General features: G+C 33.6%; 1 protein-coding gene across 1 annotated transcript in view; it reads left to right on the forward strand.

Annotated features, from left to right (window-relative positions):
• Cacna2d1 (calcium voltage-gated channel auxiliary subunit alpha2delta 1) overlaps positions 1 to 21,565 on the forward strand; it is a 270,236-nt gene that overhangs the window by 214,998 nt on the left and 33,673 nt on the right. The window contains exons 11-18 of the mRNA XM_042684525.1: positions 1,741 to 1,819; positions 2,647 to 2,696; positions 4,157 to 4,246; positions 7,993 to 8,070; positions 10,538 to 10,612; positions 10,875 to 10,949; positions 16,139 to 16,195; positions 18,343 to 18,414. Coding sequence (XP_042540459.1) covers positions 1,741 to 1,819; positions 2,647 to 2,696; positions 4,157 to 4,246; positions 7,993 to 8,070; positions 10,538 to 10,612; positions 10,875 to 10,949; positions 16,139 to 16,195; positions 18,343 to 18,414 — 576 coding nt within the window. The remainder of the gene's footprint in view (positions 1 to 1,740; positions 1,820 to 2,646; positions 2,697 to 4,156; positions 4,247 to 7,992; positions 8,071 to 10,537; positions 10,613 to 10,874; positions 10,950 to 16,138; positions 16,196 to 18,342; positions 18,415 to 21,565) is intronic.

Below are 21,565 nucleotides of genomic sequence, written 5' to 3' on the forward strand. Positions count from 1 at the left end.
TGCTGTGCTTTTTTAAAATTTTAGTTTAAGTTAGCTTATTTGAACTATTGAAATGATAAGATCAGTCAAAACAATCACACAATAGTGCGTAGTCTATATTATGAGGAATGCTTGCCTTGTGTAGACATAGAGCCAATAATTCACTTAGTCTTGCTCACTTGCTCCTTTACATTGAAAAGTATCTTATAGAAAATACTTTACTACAACACTCATATAGTAACAGGAAAAACTGGAGCCAGCTCTGCTTTAGGATCAACCTATCTGGCATGCCTTTTGACACTTGCTGTGAAGGTCCTAGGCCCTGGTGCTTTCTGGATCATCTGATAGTTCACTTGCTCTGCAGTCCTGTGGTGATTAGTGCAGTTAAATTAAATTATCAGTTAGGGTGGTCAACCTGCTTAGAAAAATATTTCCCTTCCAAAGTATGCTCAACTATGTAACTATGTGACTGTGAAATATTTAGACAGTTCCCCAATAATCTAATTACCAAAATGGAGAAAATGCAACCATTCCATTTTGAGGGAGAATTCAGAGACAGAATGAGAGGAAGAGGGTAGGGTTGCCATGGGGATATAGGATTGTAACCACATCTCAGTCAAGTTTGAGGCTGGTCTAGGGGTACATAGTAATGTTCTACCAGAAAAGGAAAAAGAAGAGAAAGAGAGGGGAGAGGACAGAAGCGATGGAAAGGGAGCAGAGAGAAGGGGAGGGGAAAAAATACTAAAACTCTCTAACTACCAATACAAAAAACCCACAACAAACAAACAAAAACCAGGAAATAAACCCAAAACATTCATGTGTATCAACCAAATGTCTTTGTACTTTTCTAGCTAAGTCAAACCTGAATAACTCAATAGTGGCTTTAAATAAGTGTTATAAGTGAATAAGCAAATCCTAGCATTTTTTTAGGGACAATATGATTTGTGTGTCCCTAACCATTAAAATAAATAGATTGAGAAATCTGAGCCTTGCATCCTGGAGTATTGTGTAAAATATAAAACATTAAATAATTAGATAAGGTTCTTTAAATATTCAACCCATGTGAACTAAGGAAAAATCTTGTGGCCTAAAATACGTATTTATGTCAGCCATACTAGGATTGCAATCTAATGTGTGTATCATAAGTATTCCCATGGTGTGAAAATAGCAAAACATTACTAAGCTTACTTGCTTAAAACAACTAAAGCTTTGTGTATTCATGCTCCTCACCACATACTTATCATGTAAAGAAGTTTTTGGAGTTTTTTTTTTTTTTTTTTGCTTTAACTGCACATGTAGGTGACATGTTTTAAGAAGATAGGAGAGGTGAGATTGAATTTGGCCTGGAATATGCATTTTTTTTTCTTACAAATGAAACCTCAGTCATATTCTAGATTGAGAACGAGACTGTGGTGTAGAGCAATCTATGCTATTTACATGCAACCGCTGTCAGGGGGGGTCTATGTTGAGAGTAGACTATGTGTTTTCCCTATGATGTCTTCCTAAATTTTTACTGGCTTCAATTTTTCTTATCATAATAAACTATCTGTAGGTTTTTTCGTCTTTATTTTTTCCCCTCCTGACCCCCATCTCCAACAAGTTTTATAGTTCATTTTCAACCTGGTGTCTAGTAAACGTCACTGCTGCATTCATTTAACCCTTGTCCCACTACTTCTGAAATGTCTTTGCTTTAGCTATCTTATTTTGAATTCAATCCAATTATACTTACTCTAAAGACAACCTGTTTTGTGATCCATGCAGGTACGTGTATTCACCTTTTCAGTTGGTCAACATAATTATGACAGAGGACCTATTCAGTGGATGGCTTGTGCAAATAAAGGTAACAGATTTGTGTCTTACTAAAAAAAAACAAACAGAAGTGTTCTGGTAATTGTTGTCATATCTACATTATCTTATAAAATAATCTTAAATTGTAACAAGCTTGGATAGGACCTGAAGGAAGGATAAGTTTATTAACTTTTTTTTTCAGAACAAAACACACAATGCATTGTGACATTAATATTGCATTGTAAAATATTTAGATATCTGCTCATATACTATTGTCAATTAGTAAAATGATACATTATGGTGAGTGACATTTAATTATATGCAATATATATGTGGATTTTTTTCCCCTCTGAGTACCTAAATTATCATTTGTTTGCAAAATGTCTTGCACTTCCTGAGTAATCCAGAGTTCATATAGAGAATAGATACTTCCTTGGTGCCCATGGAAAAATAAAATGATTTTATTTGAAAAAATCAAATGATTTTATTTGAAAAACAAGCTGTGATACCATAGCAACAAATAGAATTTGAATATATTATGAAAATCAAATTTAGCATTTAACTTTCATACAAATAATAATGATATATTTATCTGTATCTTCAATAATTTATCCAGTGAAATATATATTTTAATAATTCCAAGTTTCCTGCTGCTTCAAGAAAAATTGCTTCAAAATATCGAATAAACTTAATAAAATTTTTCACAGTCTATACATTTATTGTGAAAATCCATTAAACATTTTCTGATATATCATTTGTATTTAAGTGTTTTCTCAGTTTTAAAAGAAAAAATATCTTTTTTTAGTCTAACAAAGACACCACCTAATTTTGTGGCACTTTATTACTTTACTTATTCATGTATAAATATGTATGTTTCAGGTTATTATTATGAAATCCCCTCCATTGGAGCTATAAGGATTAATACTCAGGTATGGCTATTTAAAATTTGTGTGAACTATTCCTTTGAAATTTAAGAATATTTTCTGGCTTATATATATTCAGTATGGGGAGAATAGATAAAAATAAAAGTAACAAATATCAATAGTATGGTATTCGTATTAAAATACTGAGTGTCACAGAAATCTTGGTCTTTATTGCATGAAAGTTTCAACTATTGTCAAACATTTAAAACTCATATCAAATTTAACCTAAAAAGGAATATGATGTTATTCTTGTATACCGAAAACATCTCAAATGAATAAAATCAGATTTTTCTCATAGTTGTATTGCATTAAATTTGAAGTGATCTTATTACAAAGCATATACATAAGTTTCTAAGACACATAGAATACTAAACAATTATTTGGGGTTTTAAAAATATACAAGCACTAGATGGAACTTTCATACCTCCCAAATAGCTTCTGCCTATCTATTTTCCTGTTCAAGATAAAGATATAGAGAGCAATCTTTTACCCCAACCCCAAAACTTGTCTTTTAGTAAAATTAAGCAACTAAGTTAAATGTTCTTGTTCTTTGTTTTTTGGTTTATTTTATTTTTACTTCTCTATTTATTTATTTATTGGTCCTAGTGATTGAATTCAGGGCCCGAGCACTGTCCCTGAACTCTTTGCTCAAGACTAGTGCTCTACCACTTCAAGCCACAGCTCCACTGGATTTTGAGTGGATAATTGGAGATAAGAGTCTTCTGGGGACTTTTCTGCCCTGGTTGGCTTCCAACCCTGATTATCAAGCATCTTAGTGGCTAGGATTACTGGTGTGAGCCTCTGCACCCACCTTAAATGTTCTTTTTAAATGTTCAGACATTATTATTCAAAATAATTACTCAATTTTAAACACAAATGAAAATCTGCAAAACAGACTAAGTAAAAATTTAGCCTTTGCAGAAGTGAATACTGAACACATTGAATGTTGAAACGAAACAGCAACTGCATGTGAGTCTCATGTCTACATTTGCCACAGTATCATTTATTTTTTGATATGCTTAAATGTATTTTTGAATGTCAGCCAAACAATCTATGATATGAAAGCAAGTATGTGACTGCTCTATTACTTCAAATTTGTACAATTCCACTCAGTGAATCATAGAGCCTTAAATAGTTTAGATCAACATGAAACAACTCACAAGGAACGTATTTCACTTATCATTTGCTGTACCTTGAGAAACAGTGTCTGAGAGTTACTAGAAAAAATACTGGGGAAATATATTGTACAAATAAGGTAAATATGGCTGATTCAAAACACGTAACAGAGATTAGGTTAGCTGGGCAATGTGGAGTGTCACTGATGGACATTAAATATGTATACCTCTGTCTGAAGAAATGGAGTCCATATGTACTTTCAGCAGCAGATTCTCCTTACCCTATATAGATTGAGTTTTCCTAAAGATAGCATTCCTAATTTTCATCCACACTTTATTTTATATAAACAGGAATATCTGGACGTTCTGGGAAGACCAATGGTCTTAGCAGGAGACAAAGCTAAGCAAGTCCAGTGGACAAACGTGTACTTAGATGCACTGGTAAGAGGGTAGAATTTTCAACCAAATTATCATAATAAAAGCATTCAGCTGATTTTTGTTCTTCCTAGGTGACATTTCTTCCTTCCTCTTCATTAAGTCTTTTATAAACCTCCTTTTATCTCAAATGCCTTGGCTAAGCTCTAGATAGTACAAATAAAATCCTTCATTTGTACATTTGGATGTAATGGAGAACCACATATGTAGAGTATTACGTTCTAGTTGGTCTGCCAAGGGTATAAAATTACTAACCTAGAATGTTGGAGTTATGGGTATTTTCATAAGATTTTGAATGTTTAGTATAAAAATTGATGAATGTCATATGAATGGAAAATTAATTTCTTCAGATTTTGAATAAAAATATCCTTAAATTAGATGTCAGCTGGTAGAAAGATATTAAATCTCCAAGACTGTAGCCAAACTCACCAAACCTCAGAACTACATTCACTTAGACAGACCATACTCTTATCCTACACTGAAACCATCACAAACTTATTATCCTCTTTGTATGCAATTTCTTTCTTAAAGTTCAAGTAGAGACATTTCTTTAAAACAAATAACACCCAGGGGTGATCAAGTTTTCTAGGAAATAAAATACATGTGTTGAAGTGTCCATGGCATAGTTACCATTTAGAAGTATTCCATCTTATGTTCTAAGTATTTCATCTTATGTTGAAACATTAGTTCTTCACTGTGGATGGTTTTGCCTTCATAAGTCACTTTGAAATGTCTACAGACATTTTTGATTTCTTATATCTTGGGGAAGTGAGTGACAAATACTATCTGTAGTGCATCAAGACAGCAAAAATAACTAGCCTAAATTATCAGTAGGACTAAAAATGAAAAATTTTGTGTTATTTTTACTTTGCTAACATGATAGTTACAAATAATCATAAGACCTTCAGTTTATTCAAAGCTTAATATTGCAGGCATTGCTAATTTACTGAAATAACATATTGGAGAGACTTGTGAAAAGTAGATGCTGATTCAGGAATGCCCTTTTCCCTACTTGGAATCCAATTATAGTATGTTCTTACTTTCCTAAATGCAATGATGAACCGAAAGGGCAGAACACTATCCATTTAAAACTAGTTATCATTTGCGTCTTGCAGAATAAACAAATACAGGAAGTCAGAAGAAAAATCGGCATGATTAGCAGCAGCTTTGCATGTTAAGGAAGATAAAATGAAGTTTGCTTACTTCAAGTTCTAGCTAACATTACTGTCCAATGTTCCTTCTTGACATCGCTTATTTACTGAAGGTCACATGGTCATCTAAAGTTAGAGCCAAAGTATTTTGCTTTTCTAACTCCATTACAGGACAGTATGTGATAGGAGGGGCCAATAATTATGCTGCTGTATTTCCTATGACCAGAAGTTCATTAACCAGAAAGTCTGCATTGCTGGTAATATTCTTACTGATAGTATACATGACATTAGAATAAATGTTGATTCTAAAATGCTGTTTTGAAAGATGAAAGTAAATGTAAAAGAAAAGAAACCCTGGGACATCAGTGGAGAACTTTTTTTTTTCTGTAATGGCTTAAGAATAAGTAATCTATCATGCATTTCTGGGGCCATTTGTTTGTATATAAATAAATACAGACACTAAATGCTGAAGATTCAAAATATATACTGGTCAAATACTTAGTTTCATGAAGAAGGAAAAGTTGTAAAATATCAAGACCAAATGTAATAATGGTAATATAGGAGACCTCTGACATTTCAAAGGAAAGAAATCATAAATTTGCTGCTACGAGGGAGCATACTTAAAATTGGTGACCTTTTAGATGAGCCTGAGTATAAGTCGGGTCTTGCTAATGGGTAGAAAAGAATGAAACCACGCAACAACGAGAGGATATGAAGTTTGGAAGGACTGGCTATATTAAAAACAAAAACAAAAAAAGCAAAAAATAGATAATATTATGGACAACTTTGGAGATTATTGGACATAATAAGGACAGCAAGAAGAGTAATACACTATTATAGAAGGATTGTTTTATTTGGGACATAAGGTAACAATATTTAAAAAGACATGACCAAAGAAACATAGGCTCCATGGTTTCCTTCATTTGTAATAATTAAAATTCACCCATAAATCTACAAGTAAACCCAATGGGTAGTAAAAGAGAAATAATTACACTTGGGCATGATTAATTAATACCTTAAGCATTCACAAAGTGAGAACGAAGGAGGATATTCTTATGAGAATATCACAGGGACTCAAAAGCTATATGCATATGATTATATAAAATAATCTTTATTGAAATGAACTTGAAATGGAAACAAGAGGTGTTTTATTGTACAGTCTGCAGTTCTTCTCTCCACCCCTTTGGTTTATTTCCTATTGTCACTGTTTTTCCTTTCTGTACCCTTTGTCTTATATATAAGTCTATCTGATTTGGAGAGAGGAAGGGGAATCAGAGAAATGGTAGGACAAAGGATGAACCAATTCAGCAGTGATACTCACTAGACATTATGTTGAAATGAAATATACAGTTTGGTGAGTGGGGGGTCAGGAGTGGGAAAATTGGGTGCAAAAATGAGGGAGAGTGTGACATTCAAACAGAAATGTACTTATTACCGGAATTATGTAACTGTAATCTCTCTGTATATTACCTTTATAATAAAATTTAGAAAAAAACAACATAAAATTTAGGAGAAACAAAAAACATAAACAGAAAAAAGATGAAAAAGTTTTGAATTCCAGAAAAAAATACCAAATTCCAGTAGTCAGAAATCTTGTTTTGTTTTCTCACCTGTTGGTCACCTATGTTTTCTGACCTTTTCTTTCAGATAGACCCCACTTCTCAAAGTTTTCAAGACCTCCCAAAACAGTAACAGAATCTAGGCCCCCCCCTAAACACATGAGCATACTTTATAATCCATAACACACACAGACACACACACACACAGACACAGACACACACACACACACACATACACACTCAAACACACACACCTTCAAATGTGAGTAATTAAAAAAAAAGAATCTGGAGCTGATCTTCATGGATTTATTAATACGTTAAATTCTCTACATTTTGATTAATGGGATGGCACTATTTTTGCCAAACCAAATGATTGCTTCCTGACATAGAATTTTTGTGTTTCCTGGTTTACTGTTTGCTTTTGTCATTCCATATTGTTTTTTTTTGAAGGGTGTTTAGGAGTAATATTGCTTCTTTTGGTCAGCATGTTATTATTTAGAATAGAATATGTAGGAAGTTCCATATCAGCAGAATGTTTACTCTATCGTGCCATTCAGCTACTATTTCTTATATAGGGTAAGGGCTTTGGCATAAAAAATTAATGAAAACTACAGAAATTATTTTAAGTAAATAATTCAAAATAATCTTTTGATTTAATGGAGACTCCTGATACTTGATGTTCTAATGGAGACTCCTGATACTTGATGTTCAGTTATTCAAAACAATAGGAATGGGAAGAATTGTGAAGTATCATTCCTTTAAGTTGGATCATTAATTTAAGTTGCTTGATTTTTTTATTTTTATTTTTGGACTAACATTATTACAGTACTCATCTCAACGATTAGATGTTACAAGCTTCAGCGGTTGCCTGAACAGCTCCCTCCCCCGACCCCCGCTTTTTAACTTTGCAAGAGTAGTTGCTTACTTTAGTGGCTCTTTGTAAAGGAATTATAAAATAAAGTCTCAGATATCAAAGTCTAATTTAGTAAGACAAAGTTTAAATCATTGCGTTCATTTGCCTTTTCTCTCCATCTATTTTTAGGAACTGGGACTTGTCATTACTGGAACTCTTCCGGTCTTCAACATAACTGGCCAGTTTGAAAATAAGACAAACTTAAAGGTTAAAAGTTAATTGATAAAGTTCTTAATAATAAATGGTGCAGTGTGACGTTAAAGCTCCGTGTGGATAAGATATTGGGATAAGGGAATACGTACAGTGAGATTCTCTTGTGAATACTGAGGTCAGTGACTACAGCAGCTGTGTGATAACCACCTGGGAAAAAGGAAGTACAGGTCAAACTCTCTGTTGCCTAAAGTCAAGATTCAACCTAACTCTGACCTGATGAGAACATGAAGCTGTACACTGGGAGTCATTATATGAGGAATGGAAAATGTTTATGCGCATTTGAGCATTTACAAATATGTTTGAGTTTTTTGTGCATTTCAGAATAAGACATCTAAACTCAAATCATGGTTATGTGTGTATCAAGTATACATACGTGTATTAAGTCTTTATTCTTCCAATTTCAAAGTAGTTATTTTTCAGTCCTAACTTAAGGATTGGATTTAGAGTCCTTCCTTCCATTTTTCTCAGATACAGGAAAATGACTTTATGCATTTTGTAAAAATGCTTACTTTCAGTTGTACTTGAGTATGATCAGTGCAATAGATTCTGCCTGCTGAGAAGTTGTGGGTGATGATTAGAACATCATGTACTTTGTCAAAGACTTTTAATTTAAAGATGGATTTGCATGATGCAATATGAAGACTTCAGGAGTTAAGATTATTTTTAATACTATGCTTATTTTATATTTCATGTGAAACTACTGATACTGGTAGGATATTTCTTTCCAGTTTAAGATTTAATAAGCTGGTTGGACTTAAGCACAGTTCGTTAGGTTGAACACCTTATTTTAATTTTTAGCCCTTTGAAACATTAGTTATCTCTCTGGGCATCATTATCATACTTAAATATCTCTTAAATATACTTAAATATTCCATTATAATGGAATAATTCTCTGAACTCATGTGTTTTAAACTTATACTCTGTCTTGTCTACATGATTGCTTTAATTTGGCTAGTTTACTTTGCCTAAGATTAGTTCCCTGGAAAAGAACATTTTGTTGTTATAACTGTTATTATTTACTATTTATTATTGATTGATTGATTAATGACTGATTGATTCTAATGCTGGTACTAGAGCTTGAACTCAGGGCCTGGGCTCTGTCCAGGAACTTTATTGCTCAAGGCTAGCACTTGAAGCTCCACTTCTGGATTTTTGATACATTAACTGGAGATAAGAGTCTCATAGGCTTTATTACCCCAGCTGGCTTCAAACTGAGATCCTGAGATCTCAGTTTCCTGAGTAGCTAGGATTAAAGGCTTCAGCAACCAGTACCTGGCTTTAGTCCCTCACAGATAGGAATATTTTGTGACTCCTAACTAGATTTTATAATTTTCTTCGGAAACTTGTTTGCACTAATTATTTTGTAATTTTTGTAGCTACCTTTTTTTTTTTTTTAATTATTTTTTTTTGTGTCGGTCGTGGGGCTTGAACTCTGGGCCTGGGCGCTGTCCCTCAGCTCTTCAGCTCAAGGCCAGCGCTCTACCATGAGCTACAGCGCCACTTCCGGTTTTCTGGTGGTTTATTGGAGATAGGAGTCTCACGGTCTTTCCTGCCCGGGCTGGCTTTGAACCGCGATGCTCAGATCTCAGCCTCCTGAGTAGCTAGGATTACAGGCGTGAGCCACCAGCGCCCGGCTGTAGCTACCTTTAAGACACATTTTCTGCACACTGTCCATCTCTGTTTCTTGTGGGTGATGATGATAATAATTCACCACATGGCATCCTCGGCTTGAAACTAAAACCATAATGCTTGTTATTTAGATATGATTACAAGCTATTAACAGGAATTAGCAAAAATGTATTGAGGATTTTATTAAGAATAATATCAAATACTTGAAAAATGATAAACAGAGGTAATACCTTCCTCAAAATCCATTATTTACTTTTACTATATGGCCCATCGTTAAGCTGGACATTGATGTGACACTTGTAATATACAACAAAGTCAGCATACACCCATACACACACACACACAAACACATAGATACACACAAATGTTTTTCATCTGCTGACTATATAAGGAAACATCAAGAAAAAAGAATACCAGAAGTCAAGTAAAATTTTGTATGTCTTCCATATTTTAGACTTAGTCTAAAATCAAGATTTCACTTAAGTTAGGTAATAGGATTTTGTTAACATTCAAAAAGTATGAAAATTCATGCAATTTGAAACCCAAAGTAATTCATCCTATAGCATTTATTCTATTACATTCTCCATAACCAGTAGAGTTAGGTTATGAAGAATGAAATAGGGTGTCCACCTAGCAGGTGCAATATGCTGAGTTGAAACACACAAACGTGCATGCATGTGCATGCACACACAAACACAAACACACAATTATGTACCTTTAAGCTAATATAGAATTAATTATCACAGCAAGTAGATAAGGAGGTATAGTGCTTGTGTAGAAATATATAAATATCGAGTATAAAGCTCACTCATTTTATTCCGTCTTGTTATAGAACCAGCTGATTCTTGGTGTGATGGGAGTTGATGTGTCTCTGGAAGACATTAAAAGGCTTACTCCACGCTTCACAGTAAGAAGAAATTCATTCTTTTTTTAACCTTTCCTATCTCAGAACTATGTACTAATTTAGTTTGTCCATAAAGCACTTACATACTTCTCAAAAATTATATACAGCCAGCTTAACAAAGGAACTAAATGTTAAAAAGCATCTTTAAAATAAGATGTAGAGATACTGTGTGATTCTTTAGTATACTATTCAATCGGCACTTAATAAATAAATTAGAGTTTAGATTGAGATGCAGACATTTCTAACCTATCCTGCTATTTTTCAGCTGTGCCCCAATGGTTATTATTTTGCAATTGATCCTAATGGTTATGTTTTACTACATCCAAATCTTCAGCCAAAGGTATGTGTATATTTTGTTTAGAGTGATTACTGTTTCAGAACATTAACAATTAATGTTTTTAAGAGCTTTAAAAAGCACCTGATACTGTTCTGTCAAAGTCAGCCATTGTCATTGCTTAGGCCTTATTTTAATACATCTCAATTATGACTTTAATTCAGGCTATAAGGAAAGATTGTTCCAGGCATGGTGTGATCTTGACAAGTGTAATTTACATTTCTGTCCATGCCATGTTTTCCATTGTCTTCTCTTCTGGTAGTTACTTCTGCTCTCCACTTCCCAGACAATTCGTTTTCACTTTTGGGCAAGTTTGTAAAGATAGTAAATAAAAAAAACGAAAATGGATACAATCCTTCAGAAACAGAAAATATTTTTAGATCATAAAATATTTTAAATCAACTATTTTATTTTTAACTTTGATAACTTTTTAACCAAGATAAAAACTACATTTTTAAAATATTTCATTTAACTCCATTCAACTTTTGTAATTCGTAAAAGAGGTGTTAAATTCAAAATATTTATTTACAAGTAAAATTAGAGAAAAATCTTACACAATTGCAATTTTGTATCTTTAAGATATTGTTTAACTTTGAACATAACTCTGAAGGTTTATGGAAACTATATCCTTTTACCTAGGTATAGATATTCATTTTTAGTGACATATTAGAAACACAAGTGTTCACATAGACACATATATATGAAGCTCTTAGATATGTTTTAAATCAATAATAGTCATTGATATTAAGTAAAAAACACTAGATATAATAAATTAAATTATTTTGGCTTTTAAATAGTATTACACATCATAATGATTTTAATTCTCATTTTGAAACTGTTTTCATGCAAAATCTATCATGATGCAAAGCAAATATTAAGCAAAGATACTGCTGATTATTTATGAAAGAATCATAGATTCTTTTATATTATTAAACTATCATAGCTCCTTTTTATGTCATGTTAAATCATTCTTAATACACTCATCCCTATAAGTTTTGCCATTGATAAAATTTTAAGTTTTTAAATCTTAAAACAGTTGAAGATTTTTGCAATACCATTATGGGATGCCTATCTAGTAGTTTTTTTTGTTTTTTGGGTTTTGGTTTTATTTGGTCGGTCGTGGGGCTTGAACTTTGGGCTTGGGCACAATCCCTCAGCTCTTCAGAGAGAGCTCTACTGCTTGAGCCACAGCGCCACTTCCGGTTTTCTAGTGGTTTATTGGAGATAAGAGTCTCCTGGACTTTCTTTGCTTAGGCTGGCTTTGAACCGTGATCCTCAGATCTCAGCCTCCTGAGTAGCTAGGAGTACAGGCGTGAGCCACCGGGGCTTGGCTATCTAGTGTATTTTAAATTATACCCTTTTATCTAAACCAAGAAAATATTAAAAATAAGCCCATTAGCTTCAAACTGATTTTTACTAAAATAGCAGTCTTTAATCAGTAAAAACTGGTTTTCAGCCTTCTCCTTTTTTATTGACTCATCACATGGTACATGTCAAATACTTTCAATTCAGATTATGTTCACAGTCCTGTCTCTGACTAGGGAAATATCTGACTTAGCTTGATTTCAAGTTAGAGCTCTTATTTATATTGCTATATAGGATGATGCATTACCGTTTTTCTGTTGCTTCAGCCTATTGGTGTAGGCAAACCAACAATTAATTTACGAAAGAGAAGACCCAATGTTCAGGTAACTGTGTTGTAGGTAGTCTTAGTGGTGCTTTCCAATTTGCTAAATCAGAGTTGAGATCGAGCTTCTGCTCTTCAAGCTTATGATGGAAGTGGCCTTTCCTGACATCAAGCTTCCAGAGCATGAGATGGACTTGGGCCGCATTTGTCAATAACTATTCTTTATTATGGTAGAGCGGATGCACTGGCTAACTAAAAATTGCTAAGCAAATGGTTTAATTAGAATAATCAGCAATCATAATGGGATGGCTTCCAAGAAATTTTGTTATCAGATATTGGGAGATTAATATTAATCTGAGGCGATCTTCAGAATTTGCTTTTAAAACTGATTTTTAAGTGTGAATAAAATGCAACTCCTATGTAGTGACTTTAAGATGTTTCTTAAAATTATTTTCAATAGAAGTCAGAGAAAGTTCCCTTTAGCTAATTAAAAATACTCCTAATGGCAAATAAATAGTGTGAGTTTTTATTGCTTCACAGACTTATTGCAAAGTCATATTATCTCTATGAGCAACAAAAAAGTATACATATTTCTGTAGACAGATTAAAAGTGAGCAAGATATGCTGTACTCATAAATTGCTGTGTTGAATGACAACTTCTTTGTACAACTAAAGGATAATATCTATCTGTATATCTACATATAAGTAATTATCTGAAAGAATATTTTTATAGTGTAATGAGAGAATTTCAACAGAAGTTTGATCTTGTAGATTTTCTATGTGAGCCCCCATTTCCTAAAGAGAATTTGAGTTGGTAGAACTGATACCTAATTTGGTTCTACTTTTGTCATGTCTGGTCTGTATCCTTCAACAGTATCTGGAGGACTTGAGTGTCATTAACCTAAAAAAGAGAGCATTGATCTAATAATTGTTCTGTATTCTACCTACAGAATTAAATAAGTGCATTAATGGCAGGTCCCAACTCCTGGGAGTTGTCTTAACTTGCCTCGAAGTAGTTTTAAAGCCCTCAAGTTGTTCTGAAGTTCAGGAATGTTGGGCTAACCAAAGATTTAGTTCCCTTTTAGCTGAATCTCATCTGATACTATACAAAAGTCCTCAAATTGTTTTACTATTCACAGAGATTAAAGTACATGTACACCTTCCTTGAAGTCCTGTTTATTTATACTCCTTGCATGTTTCCTTTTATATAGTATCCTAAGTTATACTTTTTTTCAGTGATGTACATTTTAGCAGTTTTTTTTGTTTCTGTAGCAACTTCTGCATGTAACTATTATAGTAAAAGTTAAAAAATAAACAAACCAGATGATGGTTTGTATTATTTTTCTTTGTATGCAAAGAAAAGCCTAATGGGAAACTAGCAACCATGTAAGAGTTCTCATTGGCAGGGTACCTGTAGCTCAGGCCTGGTTACTCAGGATGGTAAGATCTGAAAAATACAGGTTGAAGCCAGCCCAGGCTGGAAAGTGGGTAAGACTTATCTCCAATTAACCACCATAAAATTGGAAGTAGTGCTGTGGCTCAAAGTGTTAGAGTGCTAGCCTTGAGTGAGAAAGCTCAGATACAGCACCCAGGCCCTGAGTTCAAGCCCCCTGAAAGATAAAAAAAAAATTAAAAAAAATAATAATTCTTGATGAGAGAAATAGTTAAGTGTTATAATATTGTAGGAATATTGATTACTAATTATTTCGAGTTCCTATTTTTGTTGTTGCATCCTACCTTTTATTTCATATCCACAAGTGGTGTAGTCATTATTCCAATTTCACAAATGAGAAATATTACATATTTTAAATACATAACATATTGGTCATAAAGGGACCAAAGGACCTAAAAGGGTCCTTTCTTCAATATGTCTTGATGTCTTCATAGTAGAAGATAGTCCTTCTGAATTTTCCATTTCCAATGCCTATGATGAGTCTTAAGAAAAGTAAGTGGTTGCCAGATTGCCATGTCCAAACACAAGTATGCCTTGATCTTTTTCTTTCATGATTTGATTTCTCTCTGTGTCTTTCTATGTTGGACTGGGACATGACCTGCATATTTTCAACTCCTGATTATGCCTCCTTCCTGCATGCTGTGTGGGTCTGCCTGTGCTATGCATTACCCATTGCATGTAAGATAAACATTCAGATTCTGTTTTCATTTCATCATTTGCATTATGTTTACTTTGTTTTGCATTGAGTTTATTGAAATTTTGATTCCAAAGCTATGACATTTGTGTGAATATGGTTATTTCACAGGGCACGAAAGAGATGTCTCTAAAACATTAGATTGAGAATCTCCATTGTTAGGGACTTTGTAAATTTACTTTTATAACCAAAGGTTAAAAAGAATTTAAGATTGTGGGATTTAATTTCATAAACAAATTGAGGTACTTTCAGTATTAGTGTTTTCTGCTACATTTCAAGTGAATATTTGCTTTAAAACAAAAACAAGCCATCCAAACAATGTTTACTATTTTCACCTTTGGAAAAAAAATCAAATATGTATTTTTTTTGTCTTCCACAACCCACTGATTATTAATAGAATTAGTCTAAGCAGTCAATATTTCTTATATTACAAAAGACACCAACGATTATACTTTTACTTTGCAAAATTTTTAAATATCAAAAACCATAAGATCAAACATTGATTGTTTGGTTGGAATTACTTCTTAAAGGAATTATTTTGTCATCATGAAGAAACAATCTTATCTCATGTACTCTGTCATTCCATATCTAAATTGGATATCCTTTGTTTAAGTATATTTTTAACCTATTGATATTGTTTGGGAGGCCTATCATACTAGAATTGTGTTTAAAGCAAATTTCAAATCTGAAACTTAAAATTTCAAGTATCTTTATACTATTTGAGGTCTACATTTGTTGCTGGCTTATAGTTGACTATAAATAGTTAACTATATGGAAAATAGTTATTGTTAATTATATGGAAAATAGTTATTGTAATTTAGTTTCTAAAATTTGAAATTATAAAATTGTATGCATCTATTAAAGTTTTGTTATTTAGAGTACTTTGGAAATTCTAGTACACCATGTTATATAACAAGTATTGGAATGAGGATTCATACAGTTTGCATATTAAATAGTCAAATAATCTCATTTTTGTATTTTAAAAATGATAATATCATATTAGATAAATGAATCAAGGTTGCAGTATTATTTGATGCAATTATACAAGTGTGTAATCTGATTTTTTCCACAGTGAACATTGATATACCAGGAAAAGGTGGTAGATGTTAAAGTAGAAAATATGCTCAGTGAGCCTAGAATTTATTTCTAGTTGGGCTTCAGTTGAAATAGCAGATTTCAGTTGATAATGTTTAGCAGTTTGTCTGCTGCACTTAAAACTAACTTCTATCTTTGGCTACTTTATATACATATACATATGAAAGAAGAAAAGTTCATACAATTATTAATGTCTTTTAGGTAAGTATTTTAACAGAATTAATTTTGTATTTAATTATTCATTGAATTACTCTGTCGGTAACATAATTTATAATATTATATTTACTTAAGTATTATTGTCTTCTCTGTAGAACCCCAAATCTCAGGAGCCAGTCACACTGGATTTCCTTGATGCAGAGTTAGAAAATGATATTAAAGTTGAGGTGAGTGCATTCAGGATGAAATACGACCTCAAGTATGACACTGGAGTCTTCCATTTACAAGTTCCTGATCATAGCTAGAGCATGGAAATCCTTCACCACTGTCCTCATCCCCAAAATTATTCCCATGAGAAGAAAAAAATATTTGAGTATGGCCTTAGTTGTTTTTTTTTCCTTCTCATTTAACATGTTTTGTCAAGGGTAGATGAGGTGAAGAGGAAAGAGAAATGAATGGAGAGAGGCAGGGTAGGCAAATGCAGTCATAATATTCCATGCACATACGTGAATATGGAACAAGGTCACTTGAGGGGCAATTAGGTTGGGAGAAATGTAAGAAAATGCTGGAAGTGGTAATGCTTGTTTGTACTCACAAACTGAAATGTTGAATTGAAACCTTTGTAGACAACTACTTAAAGATAAAAATTAACTTTTTTAGATAGAACGTAACTCTTTCAATGCAAAAAAATACATTTTAGTAAAAAAAGTAGAGCTTAATGCTGCTGTGAATTTGAGAGGAGTTTGAGGGGATCTAACCATCCCATCAAGTGACAGGAGAGTAAACTGGGAAAGAAGCTGCAATGCCTGAGGACACTTTGAAGGCAAATGTCTACTGTATTTTGAAGACATAGTTACATGTCATTTCCTCTAAGGACCTTTAGTTATCATAAAAATAATTATTTTAATAATAAAGATAACTTATTAAATGGATGTCAAGGGCCTATGAAATGTTATTATCATTATTATTATTATGTTGGTTGTTCAAAGGCCATGTTTGAAACACAAAGAGGATAAATAATCTATACCTACTCAGAGAGTAAGCAGCAGAGCCAGGCCTTTCCTTTCTAGATCACAGACTTTTAGTATTGATCTGCTGGATTATTTGTTCCTTTTACCTTTGTAGATTACCCTATTTCTATTTCTTTGCTTTCTCTTCTTCTGTGCCACTATTAGTCTTGAACTCAGGGCCTAGGTACCGTTCCTTAGGTTGCTTAAGGCTAGTACCCTAGGAGCCACAGTTCCAACTTTGGGTGGTTATTCGAGATAAGACTCCCAGGCACTTTACTGCTCAGGCTGGCTTCTAGCTACTGCCCTCAGATCTTATTCTCCTGAGTTGCTAGGATTATTTACATAAGCCACAGGCACTCAGCTCCATATTTTTTTTATTATAACTCATTACAGCATATTTACATTTATACTTGATTTACACATTTACTTCATCATACAGCCAGATGAGTTAATTTTTTATCAGCAGAATGCTGGAGTGTTTTAGTTGATCAAAGAATATTTGTTGTAAAATATTTGGTATAAATGATGTGAGATAAAGTCCCATGGTGAAGAGATTGGTGTCTTGCCTTTTACTACCATTGAGTCTTCATCATAATCCAAATAGCACCTCTAGTCTCATTTTTCAACTCTCAAGCAACATATTGACTGAATAAAATAACATTAAGAATTTAGAAAAGGGCCTGGTTTGTAAAAAAATTCTATTGTTTTTGAGCAACTCAGAATGGACATTCAACTTACACGAGGAATTTTTATTATCTGCTCTTCACTTTCAGATGCGAAATATTTTAACCAAGGTAGATTCATCAAATAGTCTTCAAATGTAAATGATGTCTTTCATCACACCATTTTTTTCACTTATGTATACTCCAAACCTCTAATATGAAACATTCATGTTATACCAAATGAAAAAGCAGTTAAAGGAAATTCTGAGAATTTCCCAGTAGGACTGGGAAATTCTGTGACTGTATGTGACTTGATCATTTTTAAGGTTTTGGGAGACAGCCCTAATTAAATTAAATTGTAATCAATTAAATCTTCATAGGTCTTCAAAATTCTGTCTCCTATACTTTTAGGGGGTACTAGTTATAATAAGTAAAAATAATGAGAAGTAATTACACTTTCTCATATGAACTTGGTTATTTGAGTGAAATAGACATATGAGCTATGTCATATTGTTAGTTTTGTGAATACATATTATTTCTAATTCAGTGAATATTTTTCTGGATTTTGATTGGCTGTAGAAGGGGGGTTACTATTTTGTGGCTACTTTCACTTAAATATTGCCAGCCAAATGACAAGTGATTACTCTTTTGATAGTAATGTTTCAAATTAGTGAATTAAACTAATTACTCATTCTCCTTTAGATTCGAAATAAGATGATAGATGGGGAGAGTGGAGAAAAAACCTTCAGAACTCTGGTTAAATCTCAAGATGAGGTAAGAATTAATTCAGGCTTATTCTTGTAATCATGTATAAAAAATGGTTGATGTTGGTACTCTAACTTTCTATTACTCTAGCCTTTTCTTATAAATAGGGATGTCTTTAATAACACAATTCCCTTATTTCTCAAGGTACTTCTTTAACTGGAGGATTTCATTTGGATTTTTTTTTCTGGTATTGTGCTCTAACTCTGGGTCAGACGCTACTTTGGCTGACTTTTTAATAATTGAGCCATGCCTTCCAGCTCTGCTTCTTCTTATTTGGGAGATGAAGTTTCAAGGACTTTTCTTTTGGGGCTGGCTTTGAACCTTGATCCTCTGCATCATAGCCTCCTGAGTAGTTAGAATTATTCCCATAAGCCACCAATATGGGGCCAAGATATTTTTAACTATTTACATTTTTGAAATAAAGTTGTTTAGGCATTTCAATGTATTCCTATAGCATTAGCAATGTGCTCTTTAAAAAACCATATCCGAAAGCTGTGTTTTATGCCTAGATAGATAGTTTATGACTACAAACCATATGTCTTATGACTATAAGACATTGGGTTGAGAATGTGGCTTAGTGAAATGTGCCTTGTCTAGCATGCAAAAGAGACTGGGTTACAAATCGAATAATGAAAATTTTAAGGTTACATTTAGTAGCTGTAGTATGCTGAATCACATGTGTAGATATTCTAATTATTATAGTCCACATTTTAGCATTTGTTTTAATTTTTCTGGCTTGATTTATCTCTTTTTACTGTTTATGTGCCTTATTTTTCTTTTATTTTCTTTACTTTTTGTTGGTTGTGATGCTTTAACTCTGGGCCTGGGTGCTGTCTCTCAACTCTTCAGCTCAAGGCTAGCGCCCTACCACTTGAACCACAGCATCACTTCCAGTTTTCTGGTGGCTAATTGGAGATTAGAGTCTCAGGGACTTTCCTGCTGGGCTGGTTTTGAATCACAATCCTCAGATCTCAGCCTTCTAATTAGCTAGGATTACAGGCATGAGCCACCAGCATCCGGCAATGTACCTTATTTTTCTACTAGTAAATCTGAAATTCATGAACAGCCAAACCATACTCTGAATAACCACTGAGGTCTATAATAAACTTCCATGGCTCAATACTCCAGAGATACTTATAAATGAGCAGAATACCTGTCCATCTTCAGTCATATAGAGAAACAAAACAGATATTTGCTTATTTAAAATAGTCCCAAACTCTAGAAAACTCACAAACTTTTGTGCCTGAAAGTTCAAGTTTTTATGCATAATTCATATATTTTGTCTTAAAATCTTTTTCTTTGGTGGAGGGCAGTAAAATAATTTGAACTCAGGGTATTGTGTTTACTTAAGCTGAAACTGTACTACTTGAGCCACTGTGTGTGTGTGTGTGTGTGTGTGTGTGTGTGTGTGTGTGTGTTTTAATTGATTATTTTGAGGTAGGAATTGCTTTTCATCAGCATGCACTTGAGCCATGATCTGCCTACTTTTAGGTTTTGATTCATCAGTAGAATTACAGATGTATACTACCTCCCTCTGCAGAGATGGAGTTTTTTGATCTTTCTGCCTGGGCTAGCCTGCAGTCTTTATCCACACAGTCTCAGCATTCCATGCATCCTGGGAAGACAAGTGCTTGCCCCTGAGCCCAACTACACATTGAGAAGGAGTCTGATGAACTTTCTAGCCTAGACTGGCCTCAAACTACATTCCTCCCATTGCCAGCCTCCCAAGCAGCTAGAATTATAGATGTGAGACACAAATGCCCGACAACATCCTTTACTTTTTTAGACATATTTTCCTCTCTAACACTTCAGAAGATCATTCTCTAAGATGGGCCTAGGAAACATAACCTCTGCTATTTCCAGAAAACAAAAACATGTACATAATTATTTTATTAAAATATCACCTCTACCTCACAATGTTAGCTCATGACAGTAATCTTAACAACTGAGGAGGCTGAGATCTAAGAATCACAGTTTGAAGCCAATGCAAGCAGGAAAGTACATGAAACTTTTTTTATTGGGCAGGGGGGGAGGTGTTTCCGGTCCTGGGGCCTAAACTCTGGGCCTGGGCGCTGTCCCTCAGCTCTTCAGCACGAGGCTAGCGCTTTACCACTTGAGCCACAGTGCCACTTCTGGCTTTTTTTTTCTGCTTATGTGGTGCTGAGGAACCGAACCCAGGGCCTCATGCATTCAAGGCAAGCGCTCTACCACTGAGCCACCTTCCCAGCCCCAGAGCCACCTTCCCAGCCCAAAACTCTTGTCTCCAATAAACTACCCCCACCCAAAAAAAAGATGGAAATGAATCTGTGGCTTAAGCAATAGAGTGCTAGCCTTGAACCAAAAATACTTAGGGACCTCATCCAGGCCCTGAGTTCAAGCCCCAAGACTGGCACCAAAAAAAAAAAACAAAAAGCACTAGAGTTGCTTGTGATTTAAAATTTCCTCAGAAAGCCATCTTGTCAAATTTACTAAGAATGGAAAAATAAATTTCTGGATTTAAGAAACTAAGTATAAAATATGTTTAAAATTATTTTATTTATTTGCTTTATTATGACTCAAACAGAAAAAAGATTATGATTTCTGTTACAATATTGAGAAAATTATTTAATATTTTATTTCTTAAATTTAATATTTTTAACCTGTTGGACAACACTAGTTTGTCATGTTTTATTATGACTAGTAGTAAATATACAAACATTGTCTTTTAAATTTTATTGTTTATTAGATCATAAACCTCTTAATCAATTTGCCTATATCCTTTCAATTCAACACAGAAACACACACTTACACAAATGCATGCAAACAATCACATACATGGCCATACAGGTGTTTGTTGAACAGGAGCAAAATTATGTCATAAAAATGGATTTAATGAACTGGATTGTGGATTATTAACAGAGTAATTGCCCAGTGTTTGTGAACCCCAAAACTTGATCCTCAGCATTGTCCAAACAACAACAACAAATAAAAATGATAAAGCCAAAGCAAAACAACAACAAATTCTGTGTATTTGCTATGTTTTTCTTTACCTTGCAAATTTAAGTACCTTACCTCTACTTTAAGGCTTATTTGTCAGCAAGTTATGTGAAATAATATCTACTCTAGATGTTGTAATAAATATGACATAACAGTAAGGTACTGAACAAAGTGACTAATTCTG

Source organism: Dipodomys spectabilis, unplaced genomic scaffold (genome assembly GCF_019054845.1).
Source record: "Dipodomys spectabilis isolate Male_0828 unplaced genomic scaffold, ASM1905484v1 ptg000089l, whole genome shotgun sequence".
NCBI classification, from domain to species: Eukaryota; Metazoa; Chordata; class Mammalia; order Rodentia; family Heteromyidae; genus Dipodomys; species Dipodomys spectabilis.